This window comes from Sprattus sprattus (assembly GCF_963457725.1).
Source record: "Sprattus sprattus genome assembly, chromosome: 1".
Lineage (NCBI taxonomy): Eukaryota > Metazoa > Chordata > Actinopteri > Clupeiformes > Clupeidae > Sprattus > Sprattus sprattus.
In genome coordinates this window covers 54,188,608-54,209,200 of record NC_137920.1, presented here as the reverse complement: position 1 = coordinate 54,209,200, position 20,593 = coordinate 54,188,608, and the positions used below count along the sequence as shown (strand labels likewise).

General features: G+C 43.0%; 1 protein-coding gene across 6 annotated transcripts in view; it reads right to left on the bottom strand.

Moving 5' to 3' along the window:
• The window catches only part of mink1 (misshapen-like kinase 1), a 39,050-nt gene extending 21,350 nt beyond the window's left edge, over positions 1-17,700 (bottom strand). For all 6 annotated transcript variants that reach the window (XR_013968655.1, XM_080838774.1, XM_080838775.1 and 3 more), the window contains exons 1-11: positions 17,371-17,700; positions 16,547-16,637; positions 8,215-8,280; positions 7,415-7,597; positions 7,196-7,306; positions 6,928-7,018; positions 5,987-6,117; positions 5,801-5,855; positions 4,315-4,393; positions 664-839; positions 297-366 (exon numbers count right to left, since the gene is read on the bottom strand). Coding sequence is in view for 5 of the 6 variants with exons in the window: in XM_080838774.1 (XP_080694900.1) it covers positions 297-366; positions 664-839; positions 4,315-4,393; positions 5,801-5,855; positions 5,987-6,117; positions 6,928-7,018; positions 7,196-7,306; positions 7,415-7,597; positions 8,215-8,280; positions 16,547-16,603 (1,019 nt within the window). In the remaining variant the exon portion in view is untranslated. The remainder of the gene's footprint in view (positions 1-296; positions 367-663; positions 840-4,314; positions 4,394-5,800; positions 5,856-5,986; positions 6,118-6,927; positions 7,019-7,195; positions 7,307-7,414; positions 7,598-8,214; positions 8,281-16,546; positions 16,638-17,370) is intronic.
• Positions 17,701-20,593: the final 2,893 nt, after the last annotated feature.

Sequence of the window (20,593 nt, the reverse complement as noted above, 5' to 3'; positions counted from 1 at the left end):
ACACAGAGAGCACACTCGCATCGTGAGAAAGGACGCCCGCACTCCAAACAGCAGGCCCGGACATGTTTCGGCAGGTCTGTCATAGCAGGTACCAGACCCACGGGGGGCAGTCCAACCTGTAGAACCAGCACCAGTGCCAGTCCTGGTTAAATGACACCTTTCTCAGCGCATCAGCTCAATGGAGCAAAGGAGCTTATTAGTGGAAGCTGCTGGCACGCTGCATGGGTTGAGTGTTAGGGGAGTGGGATTAAGAGCAGTGATCCTTCAGTAAGTGCGTTAGTGTCTCTGCTGGTTACCTGGACTCTCGGTCATCCCCACGGTTCTCATCCTCGTCATCACTGCCACTATACTCATACTCAGTCTCCTCTGAGAGAGAGAGAGAGAGAGAGAGAGAGAGAGAGAGAGAGAGAGAAGTAAAGGACAGAAAAAAGAAAGAACATAAAGGAGAAAAAGTAATTTCTTGTTCCACACTTTTTAACTTTACACATTTAGACATCAAAAGGTAGTCACAGTTATTGAACACCAAATGCATAACTCCTAACAAGTTCGACGAGCCCACACAAACAGCCACCCTCACAGACCCTCCCTAGCCGTAGGGAAAACACTGCTAGAGTGGTTGCAGATGAACAGACCGGATTGGAGGGGTACTGCGCTGGGACTCACCTTTATCGCTGCGCTTCTTCCGGGTGCGGTCGATGTGGTCCTTGAGCTGGATGCGCACCTGCCGCTCGGTGGGCTGGTCCCGGATGAAGGAGTGCTTGAGCAGCTGCTCGGTGGACGGCCGGCTGGTGTATGTCTTCACCAGGCAACCCTCGATGAAGTCGATGAACTTTTTGGACCTGAGCACACAGGGGCGGGTTGGACAGAGAGAAAGAGAGAGAGAGAATATGATGACGGACAGCACATCAGTGTTACAGTTTGAAGCTCCGGACGCAACCACAAAGGGCAAACTTTGTAATTGATTAACTTGAGCTGCAATTGTGTGTCCATATAAGTATTACTTCAACAGCAAAACGATTCTTTTAAGCCATTTTTGTATTTAGTCTTAAAACCATTCTTGTTAGGCCATTTGGGTTGAAAGATGTTTTTGAGGTCTCATTTATGTCTAATTTGGAAACAGATAGCAGAAAATGTCCGACTGGAGAACATCAGCACGACTTGAGTGGACCCCAGTAAAAGACCCCATTAAAGCCAGGAGGTCACAGGTCCCCTTGCTGGTGAGTGTGCTGGTATGTGCATGTGTTGTTTACACCCAGGACAAGATGCTCTGAATGACACTCATAGCGCTGACACAGACACTCATGACAGGGTCACATCCACAGTCTGGGTAATGGATTTAGGAAGGAGCCGTCTAGCCAACAAACATGAACTTAGCCCAGCTTTAGGCTTGGATTCTTTGGCTGAAGCCTGTGTGGATGTTGTGTCTCTTCTAACTCCTGTCAACAAACTTAAAATATTCGAAAGATTAGCTTTAGGCTTGAAGTAGGGATGAACGATATTGAATTTTAGCCGATATCCGATATGCCGATATTTACCAGCTCATTTTGGCCGATTGCCGATGCCGATGCCGATATATACACCTCAGATTTTTAATTATTGAAAAGTCTCTCCTGTACTACAATTAATCTGTTATTATGCTAGGGTATTGCTGTAAATACAGGACATTACAGACTTGATTTGTATAATTTTAGAAATAGACATTCACTCATGAAACTGAAATGGTTTCAAATATGGCAGATTTATTTAGATTTTCACGTCACAATTTTCATACTTAAACAGTACCTCTTTGAACTTGAACAACTACACTCTGGAAATGCAGCTTGGCTTACTTGGCAAGCTATCGCTTCAAATGAGGCATCAAATGAGGCATCATCAACTTCTCTGGTGTCACGTAGCATGCTTGGCTAACTTTGCAAGCTAACCTTGGTTAACTGACTTACAGTTTAATAACGTCCCTTCTAGGATTTCTAGACTAATCTATGTAACGTTATTGCCAAGTTAGCTGTATAAATTCCATAAATGCAAAAGTGAGCCATGTACAGATAGCGTGGGCTTGTGATATAACGTTTCACATCCCGTGAAATGAGGTATCATCAACTTCTCTGGTGTCATGTAGCATGCAAGCTAACAAGCTAGTGTTGTCTAGCTAACTCCGTTACTTATTAACGTCTATTAGCGTGACAGGTAATGTTGTAAAGCGTGGCAAGCGGGTGGTCTGATTTATGTATGCAACCTACGTTATGGCCCAGCTGCATCTCCTCCTCCTTCTCCTGAAAAGTTTTCTGACAAATAGGCATTTTGTCATCATCCTCTGATACTGTGAAGTAGGCTACTGCCACACAGCCGAATCTCATAAACATTTGCTTTGCGTGCGCATAATTTACACGTCACCTTATCGGCCAGGTATATCGGCAGACATTTTTCATATCTGCAGATACCGATAATTAAGTTTTGAAGCCGATATCTGCCGATACCGATGTCTTGCCGATATTATCGTGCATCCCTAGCTTGAAGGCGTTTACTGAAGCCTGTATGGATGTTGTTCTCTTGTAACTTCTGTAAACAAAGCTTGTAATATGTAGACAACCCTGGGCTATTAGACAGGGGTCATAGGAGTGTCATGATTGTGACAGAGGAACACCAAACTGGGCTGAGAGCAGGAACAAGGAGTTGTCAGGCCATGGTTTGGGGCCATCCTGAACCAACTTTGTAGTTGTTGTTTTTATTCCATGTAATTTATTCTTGCCCCTGTGCCATGCTAATGCTCTTCACCCTAGCCTGACTCTTACGGCTTCAAAGTATGGCTAATGGCTTCACTGCCAGCTGCAAGCGGTCGCTCCTCTCATCTCCTCTGCCCAGCCCCTGCGGAGCAGCCCACACATACACACACAGAGCCGTCCGTGCCAGGCGGGCCGCACGTGAAACAGAACACTGCATCCGTTCAGCGCTCTCTCTCTCTCTCTCTCTCTCTCTCTCTCTCTCTCTCTCTCTCTCTCTCTCTCTCTCTCTCTCTCTCTCTCTCTCTCTCTCTCTCTCTCTCTCTCTCTCTCTCCTCTCTCTCTCTCTCTCTCTCTCTCTCTCTCTCTCTCTCTCTCTCTCTCTCTCTCTCTCTCTCTCTCTCTCTCTCTCTCTCTCTCTCTCTCTCTCTCTCTCTCTCTCTCTCTCTCTCTCTCTCGCACAGTTGTTGCGGGCACTGGGTGGTGACTAGAGCAAAGAGCTGACTCCACTGAAATCTCACTCACTCACTCACTCACTCACTCACTCACTCACTCACTCACTCACTCACTCACTCACTCACTCACTCACTCACTCACTCACTCACTCACTCACTCACTCACTCACTCACTCACTCACTCACTCACTCACTCACTCACTCACTCACCTCACTCACCTCACTCACTCACTCACCTCACTCACCTCACTCACCTCACTCACTCACCTCACTCACCTCAATCAACTCACTCACTCACCTCAATCAACTCACTCACTCACCTCAATCAACTCACTCACTCCCTGCCTGCCTGCCTGCCTTTCAGAATACAAACACCGCCCAGGCTGCTGTGGCTCACAGAGCCATTTGACAAAGTAAACAAAGACCAGAAAAAAATAATGAAACTCACAAACTGAGGTGTGGATGAAGGGGGAAAAGATGCACAGAGAGCAAAGCAAGATGGAGACAAAAACAAAAAACACACCATGCCTGAGCAAAAAGCCAGGGCCCTTCTATTACATAATGCCAAACTAAAATAAGCCAGCGGGACTGGGGCTGCCTGACACACAGCTGCTCGCTCCGGCTTCAGCCCCTTCTGATGTTCTCCAGGGCTGCGTGTAGTCCGAGCGAGAGCGAGAGTGAGAGCGAGCACTGCAAGCCTGCAGGGAAATGACTGTGGTGACAACTTTCCTCTGGATCTCCCCACAACTGCCACCAAGGCAGGGATACTCTCCCAGGGCTTCAAAAACCCTGTAATCAACCCATCTCCAAATACACAGCAGGGCTACAGTGCAAGGGGATGGGGGGAAGAGAGTAGGAGGAGGGAGAGAGGGGTAGGGGGAGAGAGCACATGGGGAATCAAAAGGAGGTGGACTGGAGGGAGAGCAGGGTGGGGGAGAGAAGAGACAGAGGAAGGAGGAGAGATACTGGGCGAAAAATAGCTCTGGGCCCAAAATAAAGCACAAGTATTGGAGGAGAAGCAGAACTGAGGGGAGAGGGAGAGAGAGAGAGCGAGAGAGAGAGAGAGAGAGAGGGGGGGGGGGAGAGTGAGTGGAACGGCAGAGAGAGAAAGAGTGGGTGAGAGAGAGAGGGAGAGTGCTCACCATTTCTTTGACTTGAGTTTGGGCGGAGGGTTCCTGGGGATGAGGAAGAGGGCCCGCATGGGATGCATGTCACACAGAGCTGCAGCCCAGGAAGTGACACGACGCAGCAACAGAGGAAGAGACAGACAGTTATTCATATTACGTATTATTATATGGCAACGACAGTACGAGCATTCTGATTGGCTAAGGGGTAGTCATGCCAGCCGCGTATCGACGTTCTAGCCGGTCCGCGGTCTGATAAGTATTCTTATTGCACACCCCATCAATCTTAAAAATGAGTGATACCATGTACTAAGTACTACACATTACATCCTTAAAAATTAGCGATATATCAACAGCCATTAGCATGTATTGATAGAATCAGGACTCCTATTATGAAATTATCTGAGAACAGGAAACCAGTTGAATGTCGTGGTACCATGACAGTTGATGACATTTGAAGAATAAAGACTGAAGAATTCGCGAACATTTTGATATCGGGTAATACTTTATAGGACTTCAGAAGCAGCGAAAATGTGTTATTGAAAGTGATGATGAAGACTTGACTACTATAGTTTGAAAACCTTGTGTTTAACTAAATTAAAGCCATTTAAGCTGAGCCCTGTTGTCCGTTTTCTATTGATCATTGTAACTTGAAGTTAGCAAGTCATTGTTTGCTAGGCAACACCTGAAACACTGTGTCGTGAGAAGACTTGAGAGCTGAACAAAACGACATGATTTCTATTTACAATTACCATTTATTTTCAAAATGAAAAGAGCTTAAATGGCATATAATAAACAACTTACTAACCTCGACCGTTCGGTCATGCAGGTAAATCAGACTTCGGCCCCGCAGCATCAACCTCGCTATCGCTCGGTCGATACCTTACGGCCTCTGTCTGATATTTACCTGCATGACCTCACTCTCGGCCAGTAAGTAGTTAATATTATCTAATATATCTAATATTGCCATGGCGCATAGTATTTACATGTTAATCTAATTATCAGACATCATACTACTAGTCATATATTTACATACCTAAACACCTTTCATAATTTTAATTATTGCTATGAATAATTCAAGTAATTAAAGTAATTACAGTAATCAAATAAACAATACCACATCAAATAATAAATATTGCAGACAGAGCACAGAGTTAAATTAATATGTATTGTTAGTAGTCCAATTTTAATGAACGTCAGCTCCTAAAGCCTATTGAGAGAATGATCTACCGCAGCAATGTAGCCTGATGCCAAGAACAGCCACCTGAGACGCAGATCAATAGCCATCACAATTTATCTTAGGCCAAGCCCTTTGAGTGACCTATTGCCATTTAAACCACCAACACCACATAACAACGTTTATATCAACAAACTCAAGGAATCAAACGTTCTAGGATAAGACCATCTTAAAAAAATCAATATGTCAGAGAGAGAGAAAGTGAGAGTGAGAGTGTGTGTGTGTGTGTGTGTGTGTGTGTGTTTACAGTGTATGTGTTGCACTTACGAGGTGCTCCTTCTGCCATTTCTATGGCTGTGATCCCAAGGGACCAGATATCACTCTGCAGGAAAAATAAACAAAACCAGCACACAAACATAAATACATCTACACACCAAAGCACACACACACACTGAGGTAGTACTGAACCCTGACCCTTCACGATGTCCTGATCCTGTAAAAGTGTGCACTTACCCTGTAGTCATATGTGGAGTCTGGGTTTTCGTCACAGGCGATGACCTCGGGGGCCATCCAGTAAGGAGTACCGATGAACGTGTTCCTCCTTCCCACGGTACGGTCCAGCTGAGCACTCACACCAAAGTCCACTGTGGGGGAGGGGGGGGGGGGGGGGGGGGGATGACACCAAGGTGAGGGCTTGGATTGAGGGGGTGTGTTTCTGATCTCACAGACACACACATACTGCTGTCACACTAACAGTTCATCCAACCAATCATGGACTACATCATATTTAAGGTCATCCTAGTGACCCTCTGTACTTTTCAGCTTATGTTTCAGTGCAGTGCCATAGGGCCAGGCAGTCATGCTGTCCTGTACATGAGGGGGGAAGGAAGATCTTTGTACAAGCACCCTTTCTATTTTCTACACTCTCTCACTCACACACACACACACACACACACACACACACACACACACACACACACACACACACACACACACACACACACACACACACACACACACACACACACACACACACACACACACACACACACACACACACACACACACACAGTGTTGACAGCCCTGTGGTGAAATATGCTGACAACCATGTCAAGACTTGATTAGCATAAGAGATTGCCTGGAAGGGATCCAAAACTGTGTTCTAATTGTTAAATGGTGGATGTTAAATTGGGTGTCTTGAGAAAGGAACTAGGCCACAAGAAACCCAAAACTCCAGGCCCCATTTGCTAGGGAGCCTTAACAGCATTTTGGGTTTGATTTCTCACAGTCAAACAGGGACAATGCTCTGTGTGCATTAGCTGAACAAGTCCAGAGAACACACAGACAAACACACACACACACACACACACAAGCAGACACACTAGCACTCATGCATGCAAAGATTCACAATGTTTTCCAGTTAAAATGGGTTCACTTTTGTTCCTAGCACATACCCAGTTTGACCTCGGCGTTCTCAGTGAGTAGAACATTCTGACCCTTGATATCTCTGTGGATGACTTTGTGGGCGTGGAGGTGAGACAGGCCCTGTGTGAGCAGACAGACAGACAAAACACCCTTTCTGTTATCTCAGTGGAGATCTGGGGTGGATTTCAATCTTGAATAAAAAAAAAACACACTGTTTTGACACTCTGGCACTTAGTGTGCATGTTTGTATGTTTATGTGTGAGTGGGGGTGTGAGTATGTATGAGTGTGAGACTCACACGCAGGATCTCTCTGCAGATGTAGGCAATCCAGTCTTCCTTCAGTGAGTTTCCCTTGGTGTTTTTCACCAGGTCCGTCACTGAGCCCGCCCCACAAAACTCCATCACCAGCTACAGAGAGAACAGGTATTTAATGTAAAGACAAACACACAGACACGTGCACATACCGTACACACACGCACGCAATACTTGTAAACATTGGTGAACAGTAACACACACCCAGAGTTGGTCATCGTGTCCCGGGGGGCTCTTCTTGACGAAGGCGCCGTAGTAGGTGGCAATGTTGCGGTGGTGGCTGTACTTCTTCAGCATGTTGATCTCCGCCTTGATCTCCTCTTCCTCCTCCTCCGTCACATCCATCACCTTGATGGCTGCCAGCTGTCCTGTCTTCACATGACGCCCCTGAGAGAGGGAGAAAGACAGAGAGGAAAGAGAGAGAGAGGAAGGGAAAGGGAGAGAGAGCAAGAGAGGGAAAGGGAGCGAGAGAGAGATAGAGAGAGACAGAGAAAAAGAGAGAGGATCACCCGTTCGTCTTACCCTCGTCCATCACACACACTCAATTCTGTAAGCACAGCAGATGTTGCCACCAAAAATAGCTGAAAAAGTCAAATAACTCCCATAACCATTTCATGTCTCCCTGATACTTTCACATTGGCCCCCTGAAAGAGTTCATAGGCCTACTTCAACCCCTTCCAGTCTTTCACCATCCATCCATCCACCCACTCACCCTCTCTCTCTCTCTCTCTCTCTCTCTCTCTCTCTCTCTGTGTGTTTCCCTCTCCCTCCCACCATACCTACCTGTCACCTACACACATTTATCCCCCAGTGTAACACTCCCGCTTTCTCTGCTCCTCTGGCTGCCACTGCCTCACACTAATCCCACAGTAATCCCAGACTTATCACACTGCACTGAAAGCTTCAAAACATTAGATACTTAGGTATCCTCAACTGGAGCTCTTATCTTCCACTCAATCCCCCCACTTCCTCCTGCCATCCATCCACTTCTCTATTTTACTCACCTTGTACACCTGTCCATAGGTACCATTGCCAACAACCTCCACCAGCTCAAAGATCCCTGCTGGGTCCTGGATGAATGACAAGAATAACAGCGTGATGATAAAATAGTGTGTGCAGGGTGGCATCGAGCACCGATAGAACCGCATTCTGATCTGTCCAAGTGCATCATGGTACAGAGACACGAGCCTTGGAACAGAAATCCAAAAAACACTCAGCTCACATTCAATTCCATTCCCTTTCGCTGTTTTCCATACTCCAAATCCCACATGCATCTTTTATTTCATGTGCTGTCGGAAAGGAGAAAATGTCTGTTAAGGCTAAACTTCACTTAGATTGAGAAGATTTAGGGTATATGCTTCTCTGCAGTGCATTAAAAAAGCTAAATCGATGGCCAGACATCTTCTTGGTGTATAGTAATTGAGACTCAGACGCAGGCTGGATGTGAAGCGGCTACCTGTCTTTAAGCTTTACTTAAAAGGCCTTCATTAACAAAGCTCAGCCGACAGAGACCAAACATAACAGAGATTAGGTAAGAACAGAGGGTGAACAGATGCACAGACGGGTTATGGAAGAAACAGATCGAGATATATAGAGAGGGAGACAGGGGAGAGAGAGAGAGAGAGGGGTAAAGGAAGCTCCACGCTCACACTGTGATTCAATATGGCCTATGTGTGGAGGTGTGGGCGTTAAGGGCTTGTGCTGAGGGGCTCAATCGTACAGCGTGACTATTTCTCTCTCTCATCTGCCTCCAGAAATACATCTCTCTCCATCTTCTCTTTTCCTCCTTTTCTGTGACGGAAGAAAACATACACAGCTAATTCCTAACAAGTGTAATTACCTAAGAGTGTAGCCAGATTGAACCGATAAAAAGAAAGGGGAATGTTTCGGCTTGATGTGACAATGGATGTGGACAGTGAAACACATGCAGATTATCAAGGAGACATGACGGCTAGCATCAGGGCCTACACTGTATAAGGCCGCCTCACACACAAAACCCCTCTGTGTCTACAGCGGTTCAGCCAGAAACGTCAGGAAGTAGTGAAGACAACTGCCTTCTGGGGAGTGCAGAGTCAGGGACCAGCTCAAAGTGGGACATGGGGCATGTTAGACAAATATAGAGGCGAAGGTTGGGATGCAGGCTCTGGTAGCGCCCCAGAACAGAAATGGCAAACAAGGAAAAAAAAGTGGATGAGCTAGCAGATGTGAGAGAGGTAATGGGTTGAGCAGACCCACTAGGAAGCATCAGGCTTGGAATGCACTGAGGTGAGAATATGTGTGAAGGAGGACCAGTCACCCTAAAGAGAGAAACACATGAGAGAGAGAGAGAGACGGGAGAGATAGAGAGATCTGGCTCGGAGGATGCTAACGAAATTATCTCATGGGTGAAGAAAAGGGAGACATTGCAGAGTCGCCCCCACATTGTGCACCAAGAGTGGGAAGAGGATGAAGAAACAGATGAAGGGAGGGATGGGAAGAATGGAGGAGCGCAGAGGAAGAAAGGGATGAAAGGAGGGATGGGTAGAATTGAGGAGCGCAGAGGTAGAAGAGTCTGGGGAGTGGTGACGTCAACAAACTCTTATGTTGTTAGAAAGGAGGAAAAAAATCACTCTTGAGGGAGAAAAACATCAAATCCACAGCGCTCACTAGAGTGCATGGATACAGCAGATCGACTAGGGAACAGAGTGGTAAATGACTCATTTCCGACCTGGCAATGGTAGCCAGTGAAATACGTTGCATCATAATCAGTGTTGCTAAGCTGAGGCATGTTGAAAACCAGGTAAGTCTTCTCTCTGAGAAGAGTGAACACCACAGATGTGGATGTGGATAACAATGAAGTTCTTCATTCAGTCTGGAACAAAATCACTGGTTTCTACTTAGTGATGTTAGAAAATGAAAATGAAAATGTTGAGGGTGAATAGGGCTTAAGCAAACAGAAAGAACAAAGAGAATAGGGGGTATAACTAACAAAACAAAAAAAACATTTACTACACCGTAATTTTAATGTATTTGAGTGGGAGGATAAGGCATTATTTATTCCTTTTGCATTCAGATTTTGTAAGGTTTTCACTCAAAACGGTGCCCTCTTTCTCAAACAGCCCCCGCTTACGCGAAAATTTGCTCTGTTCCTGCTCAAAATGGCTTGTCTTAACTCGGGTATACTGTTGCTTGCACACATGTCCTGTGCTTCCATTTGAGTCCAGGCTGCTTCTCAGTGCTTGTAAACTGCTGCTCACAGATTTCGGCACTCTCTCTTGGATTGTTTTAAAAATGAACAACCAAAAGAATATCAGGAATGACCAACCAATTCAATTGTCACTGCTTCCTTTGTGTTTGTGTGTGTGTGTTTGCTTTACTTCTTACAGCGTCCCCTGTGGGCGGTCTCTCCCAGATAGTAACATAGTAATCATTGAAATAATTGAAAATCAACATTCTGCTGTCAACATTAATTTCATTGAATCATTGATGTTGATTTATCATTACTTACTTGCTCAGTTAATACTGAAACAACATTGAAATCAACAGAATTTCAGTGGTATCTCAACCGATTTCAAACCACTGTTTTAAACCACCATTTTAACCCACAGCAAATGACCGAAAGGGAGACTTCAGGATTTTCAGCTTGGGCACAGTTCTTAGATTGTTTTGGTCCAATTTTCTACTATGGGACAAAAAAAGATCAAGATCGGTCCAGTATTTTAAATGCTTAAACCAGCAACCGCAAAATGGCAATTCAGTATCAAAATGATAACACTCAATTCAATTTCACACTCCATAACCACTCTCCTCCATCTTGTCTGCTCCTTTGCAAATTACTTCAACACGCTCTTCAGCCATCATGTTTAAAGTCACATGTTATGCTTGGCTTGCTGTAGTCCCGCCCTGCCTGGCTGATTGACAGGAGGAAGGCTGTGAAAATGAAAATGCAATCGACTCCGAATGCATTTTCACAATCACATCTGAGGTAGTCTGTTAGCTCAAACTATGTTAATAAACAAATGTATGAATGTCATTTGACTTGATATTACATAATTATTCTAGATTTGGTTTGCTTTCTTATGGTATTGTGCTATAAACTCTGATGGTATTCAATAGGACAAAAAGTAATAGGCCATCATCCTCAAAAAAAGCTAGTCATGAACTGCGGCACAGAATTTCACGCACGTTCGAATTGCAGAGTGCCACACTGAGCACCTTCTAATGTGACTGGTAAGGAGGTAAAAGTAAAGTATCATTACCAAAACAACATCTGATTTTATAGCACAACATCCAAGTGTTATCAGCGATAGGATAACTTTGCCATCATAAAACCAAAGAATATAATTGTAAGGAAAGGTACTACCCTTCTGGGCAGGTTCTGGGTAATGGCAACATTAATTTGTTCAGATTTTGAGTTTTCTAAGAAATATAGGAGGAGAGAGAGAAAGGCAAGCATAGGTCATCTCCTGCTGTTACCCTAATGTTAGCTAATGTTATAGGCTACTGGCTGGTTATGTTAGCGGGCTAACATTAGGCTAACAGATCGTAGATACTAATCTTTCTCAATCTTTTTTTGAGCAGGAGCAAAGCAGCTGCACATGAACAGGCCTATTTGAGTGAGCGGGCAGGTTGAGGGAAAACATTACAAAATTTGAATGTGAAATGAATAAATAATGCTTTCAAATTAAAAGACCACACCCTTGATTAAAGAAAGTAAACAAATCCATACTTTTGAGATCTAGTCTCTGAATGTGTTCTGTGAACAGCTGCCCCAAAACTAGTAGCCTCTTGTACAGGTCAACCAGGATTAATTTTTGGTTTGGTCTTGGCTGTCTGCTTACCACAAATACTGCAATGTCATTTGAAATGTATTCAATGGGCATTCTGGGTTTGAAGAACCATGCTGCAACCGCTAACGCTGAATTGCCACATAGAGTACTATAATTATGAAATGTCTTTCTTTTCTTCACCAAACCAAATAGAAGATCTGTTGACTACAACTCAATTGCAACAGCAGCTGATGAGGACCTACAGGCTTTCAGGAGCAGATATGAGAAACTCATGTTTTACTCAGCACATGTTTGTTCCTCAGGTTTATTCTCATAAAGTAAGCTGTTCACCTTCAGAATTCATTGGTGAAAAAATGGGAATATGATTTATTTTTCTAATGGTAAGGCCCAATCTCAATACTTCCCCTTACCCCTTATCTTACCCCTTACCCTTGAAATTGCGCGTTCATGTGAGAGCTAGTGGTGTCTCAATACCCAACTTGATCAAGATTAAGGGGTAAGGTTAAGGGGTGTATGGCCCTCGTTTTTGAGATGATCGGAGGGCTACCTTAACTCCAAGGGCTATCCCAGAGCACACCGCGAAACCAGCTCGGGAATTTTCAAAAAAACATGGCTGCTTGAAGCGAGGAATATTTTACATGAATAAAGCTATCTACACAACTTTTTATATGTTTATAATGACTCGGTTTGATCTGAAATGTGCTACTCGAACGATGTATAGTATTTTAGGTCTTAACTGAAGCTTTCAAACGGTAGTTTTAGGATACATTTAGCGTGTATACCACCACTCCATTGGCTTATATGGTAGCTTGCCAGCTATCATGCTAAATACACTACATGTAAGTATTTTTGGCTTATAATTAATTTAAAAATGACGACAGTCTTGTTTCGTGCTCTACACAGTTGTATACATATATATTTGCAACCATGTTATTCATTAAGGCCGAATTATGCTCTGTTTTAGACGTAACGCCTAAGCACGTAATTTACACAAGGAACTTGTTTTAGACAAGTTTTGATTTAAGGTTCGTTTTAGACGCAGAGCGTGTTGCAAGGCTTGTGTTGCGTGTTGCAAAGCAAATTGACGCCAGAACTGTAGATTTATTTTGAGTTAAGTAAGCCTATTTATTGCAGCAGGACAAAGGAAAAAAACTTACCGGAGCATGAAAGTGTAGTGGGCGAAAGGCTTGATGTTATGAATACATGTGTTACACAAAATACAAATGTTGGCAATTCAGTACCAGTGGCGAAAAAGACATGACGCAAAAGTTCGTTTATTGACATCTTTTAATGACTGCGACAGGCTTTAAAACGATGTGTTTATGAGTTACATTATTTAAGATGAGGTGGTAAACGGTGAGAGAATCTCATCATGTTGTCAATGCTTGTAACTACAATGGTGCTGGCCATCAGTTAAGCCCACGTTAATGTTAACTTTTGTATATGAGCAGACCGGGCTCATTCTATCAAAATCGCGGGTGCAATTGATTGATTCACGTCAATATGAACTCAATGAATGATACCACCATGACTCACAAGTGGTGGAAAATGAATATGAAAGTATTTGTTCGTGAATTAGCACATTTTCTCCTAACAATCGCGGGTGAGAATGGGATATTCTCTAAGGTAACGGCAGGTTACTGTTAACTTTTATATATGAGCAGACCGGGCTCATTCTATCAATCTCGCTGGTGCAATTGATGATTCACGTCAATATGAACTCAATGAAAGATATCACCATGACTCACAAGTGGCGGAAAATGAATATGAAAGTACCTATTTGTTCGTGAATGACCACATTCTCTCCAAACAATCGCGGGTGAGAATGGGATATTCTCTCCATAAATTCGCGGTAATTTAAGCATTCTATAAGTGTTTCAAGAGGATTTGTAAAGGAGTTCATGTCTTTGGACCTCTTCTGTTATGTTTGTTCCTAATCCATAAGAAAAGGCTTGTGAGACGGTCTGCAGGGTATTCATGATTTTTAAAAAATGTCTGGGTCTAAAAAAGGCTGTAGTAGGCTATGCTATTAACCCGGAAACGTGAGACTCTGTGAAAGGTTGTGGTAGCCGGCCAATCACAGCCTTTGCGAGCTGTGTAGGGCCGTAGTGTTTTAGTCGCATAGTCAGGAATTTTGGGCGACGCACTTAAGCACGTAAGGGGGGATATTTTACCCCGCAAGGGGGGGTTATGTATCTTACGTGCGTACGCGTTACGTCTAAAACAGAGCATAATTTGGCCTTTAGACTTTTTTTTAAATCGCTAGTTTCATAGCTCATACAGTCACGCATGACGTACCTGAAACCTAGTGGCGTCTCATTTCATAGGGGAAAGATCTCAGCCCTTGGCCCTTACACTTGCAAGTGCTAGGGTTAAGACTAAGTCAAGATTAAGCAAAAGGGGCAAGGAGAAGAATCGAGATTCGGCCTAAGACTGGGTAGTTGTATTATGGTTATATCTATGCACAATAAACAAACCCCATGACTATATATTTAATCACCCAACAACAATGTAAAGCCTTTCTAGAGACTGGATTTAGGCCTATTTGTTTTGCTGAAGTTTGACAAATAAAATATAACATTATTTTTTATGAGGAGTCTGCCTGCCCTGTGTCAATATATTATTTCTGTTGTAAGCTACATTTTGTGGGTAATGGTTAGTCTAGTACTGTATTGGAGGTTTACTCACAATGTCATAGTCATATTCTATCTGTGCAACAACTAGCACCTTTTCTGGTCCATTTGCATTACATGGAGATGTCTTGCTATTATACGCTTTGTGGTAGAAGGCCGTTTGTAAGCTCTCCAGAGCCGGAAAGAAAAATGTTTTCCCTCGAGGCCATTATTTACTACAAAAAACATAACGCTACTATATATGACAGTGTGGTTTTGCTTGTTGCAATAGTTGAAAAATGACAAAAAGTGAGTCATTTCAAAGTATGAGAAAGATTGAGAGAACACAGTATGATGGAGTTACTAGTGAGTCCAACCGGTCATAGCCTTAACATTGACAACTTTAGAACTTACAAAACAAAACACAGCCATGGGTTTCATAATGGAACATTAGCCTTTTTGAGAGTAGTGTGAACTAATCTTGATAACAATTCAGAATCTGATAACAAAAAATATTTTCCACCTGTTAAGTTAAGTATACACATACCTTAGGTTAATCTGTTAAATTATTTCATTGTATTATGCCAACATTTACACACTGTTATGTTCAGAAGTAGGTTACAGGCCTGATTACTCATTATTAATTATTAAGAACTAATTTGGCCTACATAAACCACACGACAAGCTTAAAGATAAAGTATATTTGTTTTCAAGTGCACACAAGGAAACTGGATGAAGTGCTTTAGTGTAGGATTCCTCAAGTGTTCTCTGTTAATAGCATGGGGATCATTTTTATGCTGGCTGGGAACTCAGCTTCACAACTGCATCCTTTTTATTCAGTTACAGTGGTTTAACTGATAGTAGGATGACCAACCCGCACCAGTAAACGCTGTGGGTCTGTGTGTATCTAGTCATTAGTGTGTGTGTGCAGCAAGAGAGTGGGTGCTATATAGGACAGCTATCAAACAATGAGCTCAAGTGAATCATCCTCTCTAAGCGCATTCTCCCTCCCTCCCTCCCTCCATCCATCTCTAACGGCGAATAAAACTGCGCAGCCGAGAAACCGAGTGCGAGGTCTGTAACTCACTGTACCAGAGCACCACTGGGGATGAATAACTCTTCGTCTCTCTACTGACCGAGTGGGTCAACATGACCACTACAACCTGCAAACGCATGAAATAAATCCTTGTTGGAAGAAGAGGGTGACCCAGAAGCTTACTCGGTTTCATTCACCCAATGCCCTTCGGCGTGCAATCCAACAGGTTTTCAAGCTTGGTTTGAAAACAAGTAACGCTAGAAGAATCCAGTGGAACAACGTCCAGGTTTTTTCCCAGCAGACTGGTCCAAACTAGTAGTGGGAGTTGTTTGCTTTATACAGGGTACCCAATAAAAACAAGACACAGGCCGAATTCAAGTACAAACTACTGTTAATGTAAAGCTCACAGTCGATGTTAGAAGGCAAGCAAACTTGAAAGTATACAAATAAAAACACAAACTTAATGTCAGAAATCTACCATACAGTGATTTTGTAAATGGTCAGTAATGGTGAAAGTGCACACGACAGGCTGCTGTGACAGTAGACTGCAGCCTACCAAGCCCCATGCAAGCTGTTTCGTGCCCACGCACTTGACAGGTGAACAGGCCCAGCACCTCACCATGTAGGAAATAACTGTTCGCTTTATGACGAGCTTGGTGGTGCACATCGAGCCGAGTTGTAAGCCAGAGCTGTAAGCTAATGAGACTGCAGCCGGTGATACTGAGTTTAGCCACCAATAAATAAAACCAAAGAGAAATTAGATAGGCTAACGCATCTCTACTTCTTTTGTCTGAACAACTATGGAAAATGATCTGATTGTATTGTCCAGGCGTAAATCCGTGTCACTCAAAGTAAACAGGTGCTGTTAATGACATGCTTTTTTGATAACAAAGATAATATAACTGGGTAAAATACTTACCCGCAGGGCTGCGAGGTCGATGTCATCTAGACTTCGTGTGGGTGCGTTTTCTGTCATCGTGGCCCAAAATTCTGACTCAAGTTACCGTTCGCTAGTTGAAAAAAACAGGATGCCTGTTATTTGTTTTACAAAGAAACGAAACGATACTTCGGGCCAAAAAATATGACACCCAGGTAAACACAACCAGTCTGTACTCAAACTGTGAAAACTAGCTGGCTAGCAAGCTGAATAGAGTAGGACATTAAATATAGTAGACTGAGAAGAAATGTTCTTCCTGCACAACTAGATACAAACGTTATGACAATGTGGTTATGTCAAAGACTAATTTGATTTCTAATTAAAAGCGTGTCATCATCCACAGTCATCGGATTGAATAGATATTTTGATCCGGCGCGTTAGCTCTGCAGCTGGTTGCTATACCTTAATCTTCAAGATTGATCTGCAACGTTATAGTAGCTTGAAGTGACACTCCAATAGCTTGAAAACAGAGACCCGATATTATCTGTTGTGGTGCTCCCCTTATCTGCGTTCATTTTAGCAACACTGCGTAGGCAAAATGCCTCTCTGGACTAAGAAAGTCAAACGTAACGGAAACGGCCTGCTTTTACTAAATAGCAACCTTTAAGATTGTAGCTTACATTTTGATGCGTTGCAAAAAGTTGTGGCTAAGTAACCCGCTAACTGCCTAGCCAAGCTAATAAACAAGAGCGCCTGTGGCGAATATCCGCATCAACCTCGACAGGCTGCCATAACATTAGCGTTACCAAGCTACCCACGCATACGTCTAACATATTCCTTGCGTTAGGTGTTCCTACTTCGTTTACCTTCATCTACGAATTTGAATGCAGTCACAAGTATTTTTGTAGAGGCCACCAGCACAAGTTATATCCCACGCCCAGCCATACAGAATGCTTGCGTCGAATATTCCCTCTTCACAAACTTTCACTCCGTTTGCAATCAGTGTCGCCTTGGGTTGTGCCTTCACTGATTCGTCGAAGCAAATGGAGAAGAAAATAGAAAAATAAATAAAAAAATAAACAATCAAATGTATCGTCACCACCTGGGCCTTATTTAATGTTTCTAGCGAAGCATTCAAGGAAACAAATAACGCTCTAATACGTTCACGACAAATACAAAAACATATACGCTTTCAATCCACGTCTAGTACATCCGATACGACGCGTCAAGTGTAGCGAACTTATTTCTGTTTTGGTATGATCCTGTTTTTTCCCGGCGGGTTGTGACGTTTCTCCTCTGTAAGTAGCATACAACACTCTCTTCTCGTTACCCCCTCACTTCCAGTTCCACTCTTCCTGGACTGTTGAGTGTTCTACGGTACTGCAATAGGGACAAACTACCTGAGACAAAGTAATGACAGCAGGTAGGTTGATTCAAAATGTTTTAATTGAATTAGTCGACGAGACGACGGGTGACATGTTAACTGTTTATGCCAGTGTTACAGAATTTTTTTTTTAAAAACGTTTAAAAATGTAGTCATGAAAAAGACAGTATACATTTTCTCATGCAAGTCATTATTTTCAGTAATGACATGATAGGCTACTGTATAATAGATTTGATAATTCTGCACTACTGTTATGACATTTTCATGTTAAAAGACACTTTAGAAGTTTCAAAAGGAGTAACAATTGCCAATAACACTAGTAGTACTATTAGTACTTTTAGCATTATAAAAACATAAAACTGTTGCATAAGACAATGTCATGCACATCTGCAATTTTAGTATGTCGTTTTCTGATTGGAATGTGACAGGACTACATTGTACCTGATACTGTGCAACTACACTACAAAGTTTCACACTAACAAGTTTGAACAATGACACACTGTTGATGGCCTCCTCAGAATGTACTCATAGTACATTTGATCACAAGCATTAGTTGTTGCTTATATGTTTTTGGGGGGGGATCATGATGACATGGCACATCTGTAATCAAGCTGAATTACGCCCTTCTGTCCACGATATCTATAACAGTGGCTCCCCCCTCTCATAACGTGGAATCTTCTAAACCACTGACAACATGATTACATAACAATTATTCACTTGGTTGCTATGGTGATAGCAAGACACCCTATGATTAATGTATGCTAAGACCGAATGATTCCAACCATTAACAGGATGCACACCTCTTGTGTCTGCATTTGGTATTGACCCCATTCCTAAAACGGCCCCCATTCCTCCCGACTATCAACCTCTCTCTCTCATAAAAAAAGAAAAAGAGCAAATAGTATCCACATGATGCCTTTTTTCATTCCCTTCATTTCCTCATCCTGTCCTTCTTCTACACCCACTGTAATTTGGTTGCCTCTCATCTGCAGGGGTCTGCGTTCATCTGTTTTACTCCTCCTGCATTCCTGCTATATCTCTTTCCATCTCGTTCTCTCTCTCTCTCTCTCTGTCTCTCTGACTAAATAGCCACAATCCAGTCAGCTCTTTATACCCGTCTCCATAACAACCACAAATGTTCAGACAGATTCTCTGGCACTGCATGGAGAGGTGTAGTGATCGAGAGGCAGAGAGAGAGGGAAGCATTAAAGAGCGATTGAGAGAGGCTATCCGCCCACACTCGCACAACAATAAATGTACATTCTGTTCCACATTCATCAGAGACACTCGACTTCTGATCTTGAAACTGGATTTTCATGCATCTGATGCAAGGGATTTGCTGTGAACAGTTACACAGATACACAGCTCACTGGCAGCCATTTTAAACTGATCAGAGAGATGAGAGAAGTATGACTTACATCATTGTAAAGTGAAAGTGCACCCAAAGTTCTGAGCTGTAGACCTTCTCCTTCAATCAATTCTGCATCAAATATGGAGTGGAAATCACAATTGTTTCGCCAAAAGGCTTTTTAGTGGCGAGGATTGTCACAATCATCGGCAAGGCCGGCATTAAAGATGCCCAGGAATCACCAGCTGGGGTACAATCTATCATCCAAGACCTGTAGACATTCTCCTTAAATCAGTTCTGGATCAGATATGGAGTGGTTTGCCCTGAACATTAAAATATATCTCTAAACATTAAACTCTAATGTTAAAATATATACGTAACATATACAGCCGCGGAAAAAATTAAGAGACCACTTCAAAATTATCAGTTTCTCTGGTTTTACTATTTATTGGTATGTGTTAAAGTAAAATGTACATTTTAGTTTTATTCTATAACCTACTGGCAACATTCCTACCAAATTTCAAATAAAAATATTGTCATTTAGATCATTTATTTGCAGAAAAATGACAATTGGTCAAAATAGCAAAATTGATGCAGTGTCTTCAGATCTCGAATAATGCAAAGAAAACAAGCTCATATTCATTTTTAAACTACACAATACTAATGCTTACACTTAGGAAGAGTTCAGAAATCAATATTTGGTGGAATAACCTTGATTTAAAATCACAACTTTCATGTGTCTTGGCATGCTCTCCACCAGTCTTTCACATTGCCGTTGGGTGACTTTATGCTACTCCTGGCGCAAGAATTCAAGCAGCTCGGCTTCTTTTCATGGCTTGTGACCATCCATCTTCCTCTTGATCACATTTCAGAGTTTTTTTTATGGGATTCAGGTCTCGAAATTGGGCTGGCAATGACAGGGTCCTGATCTGGTGATACTCCATCCACACCTTTACTGGCCTGGCTGTGTGGCATGGAGCATTGCCCTGCTGGAAAAAACACTTCTCAGAGTTGGGGAACATTGTCAGAGCAAAAGGAAGCAAGTTTTTCTTCCGGGACAACGTTGTACTTTGCCTGGCTGAGGTTTGTAAAAGACCATAAGGATTGAACCAAAGCCGACTGGAGGGTCTCCTAGTTCGTCTTCTCTGATGAGTCCAATTTCACAGTAGGTGCAAGACTCTGTGGCTTGTAGGCCTCTCCAGGTCTCCGTCTAACCATCAGACGACCATGTGTTGGGCAAAGCTGAAAATTGGACTCATCAGAGAAGACGAACTAGGAGACCCTCCAGTCCGCTTTTTTCAATCCTTAAATCCTAAAGCATTAGTATTGTGTAGTTTAAAAATGAATATGAGCTTGT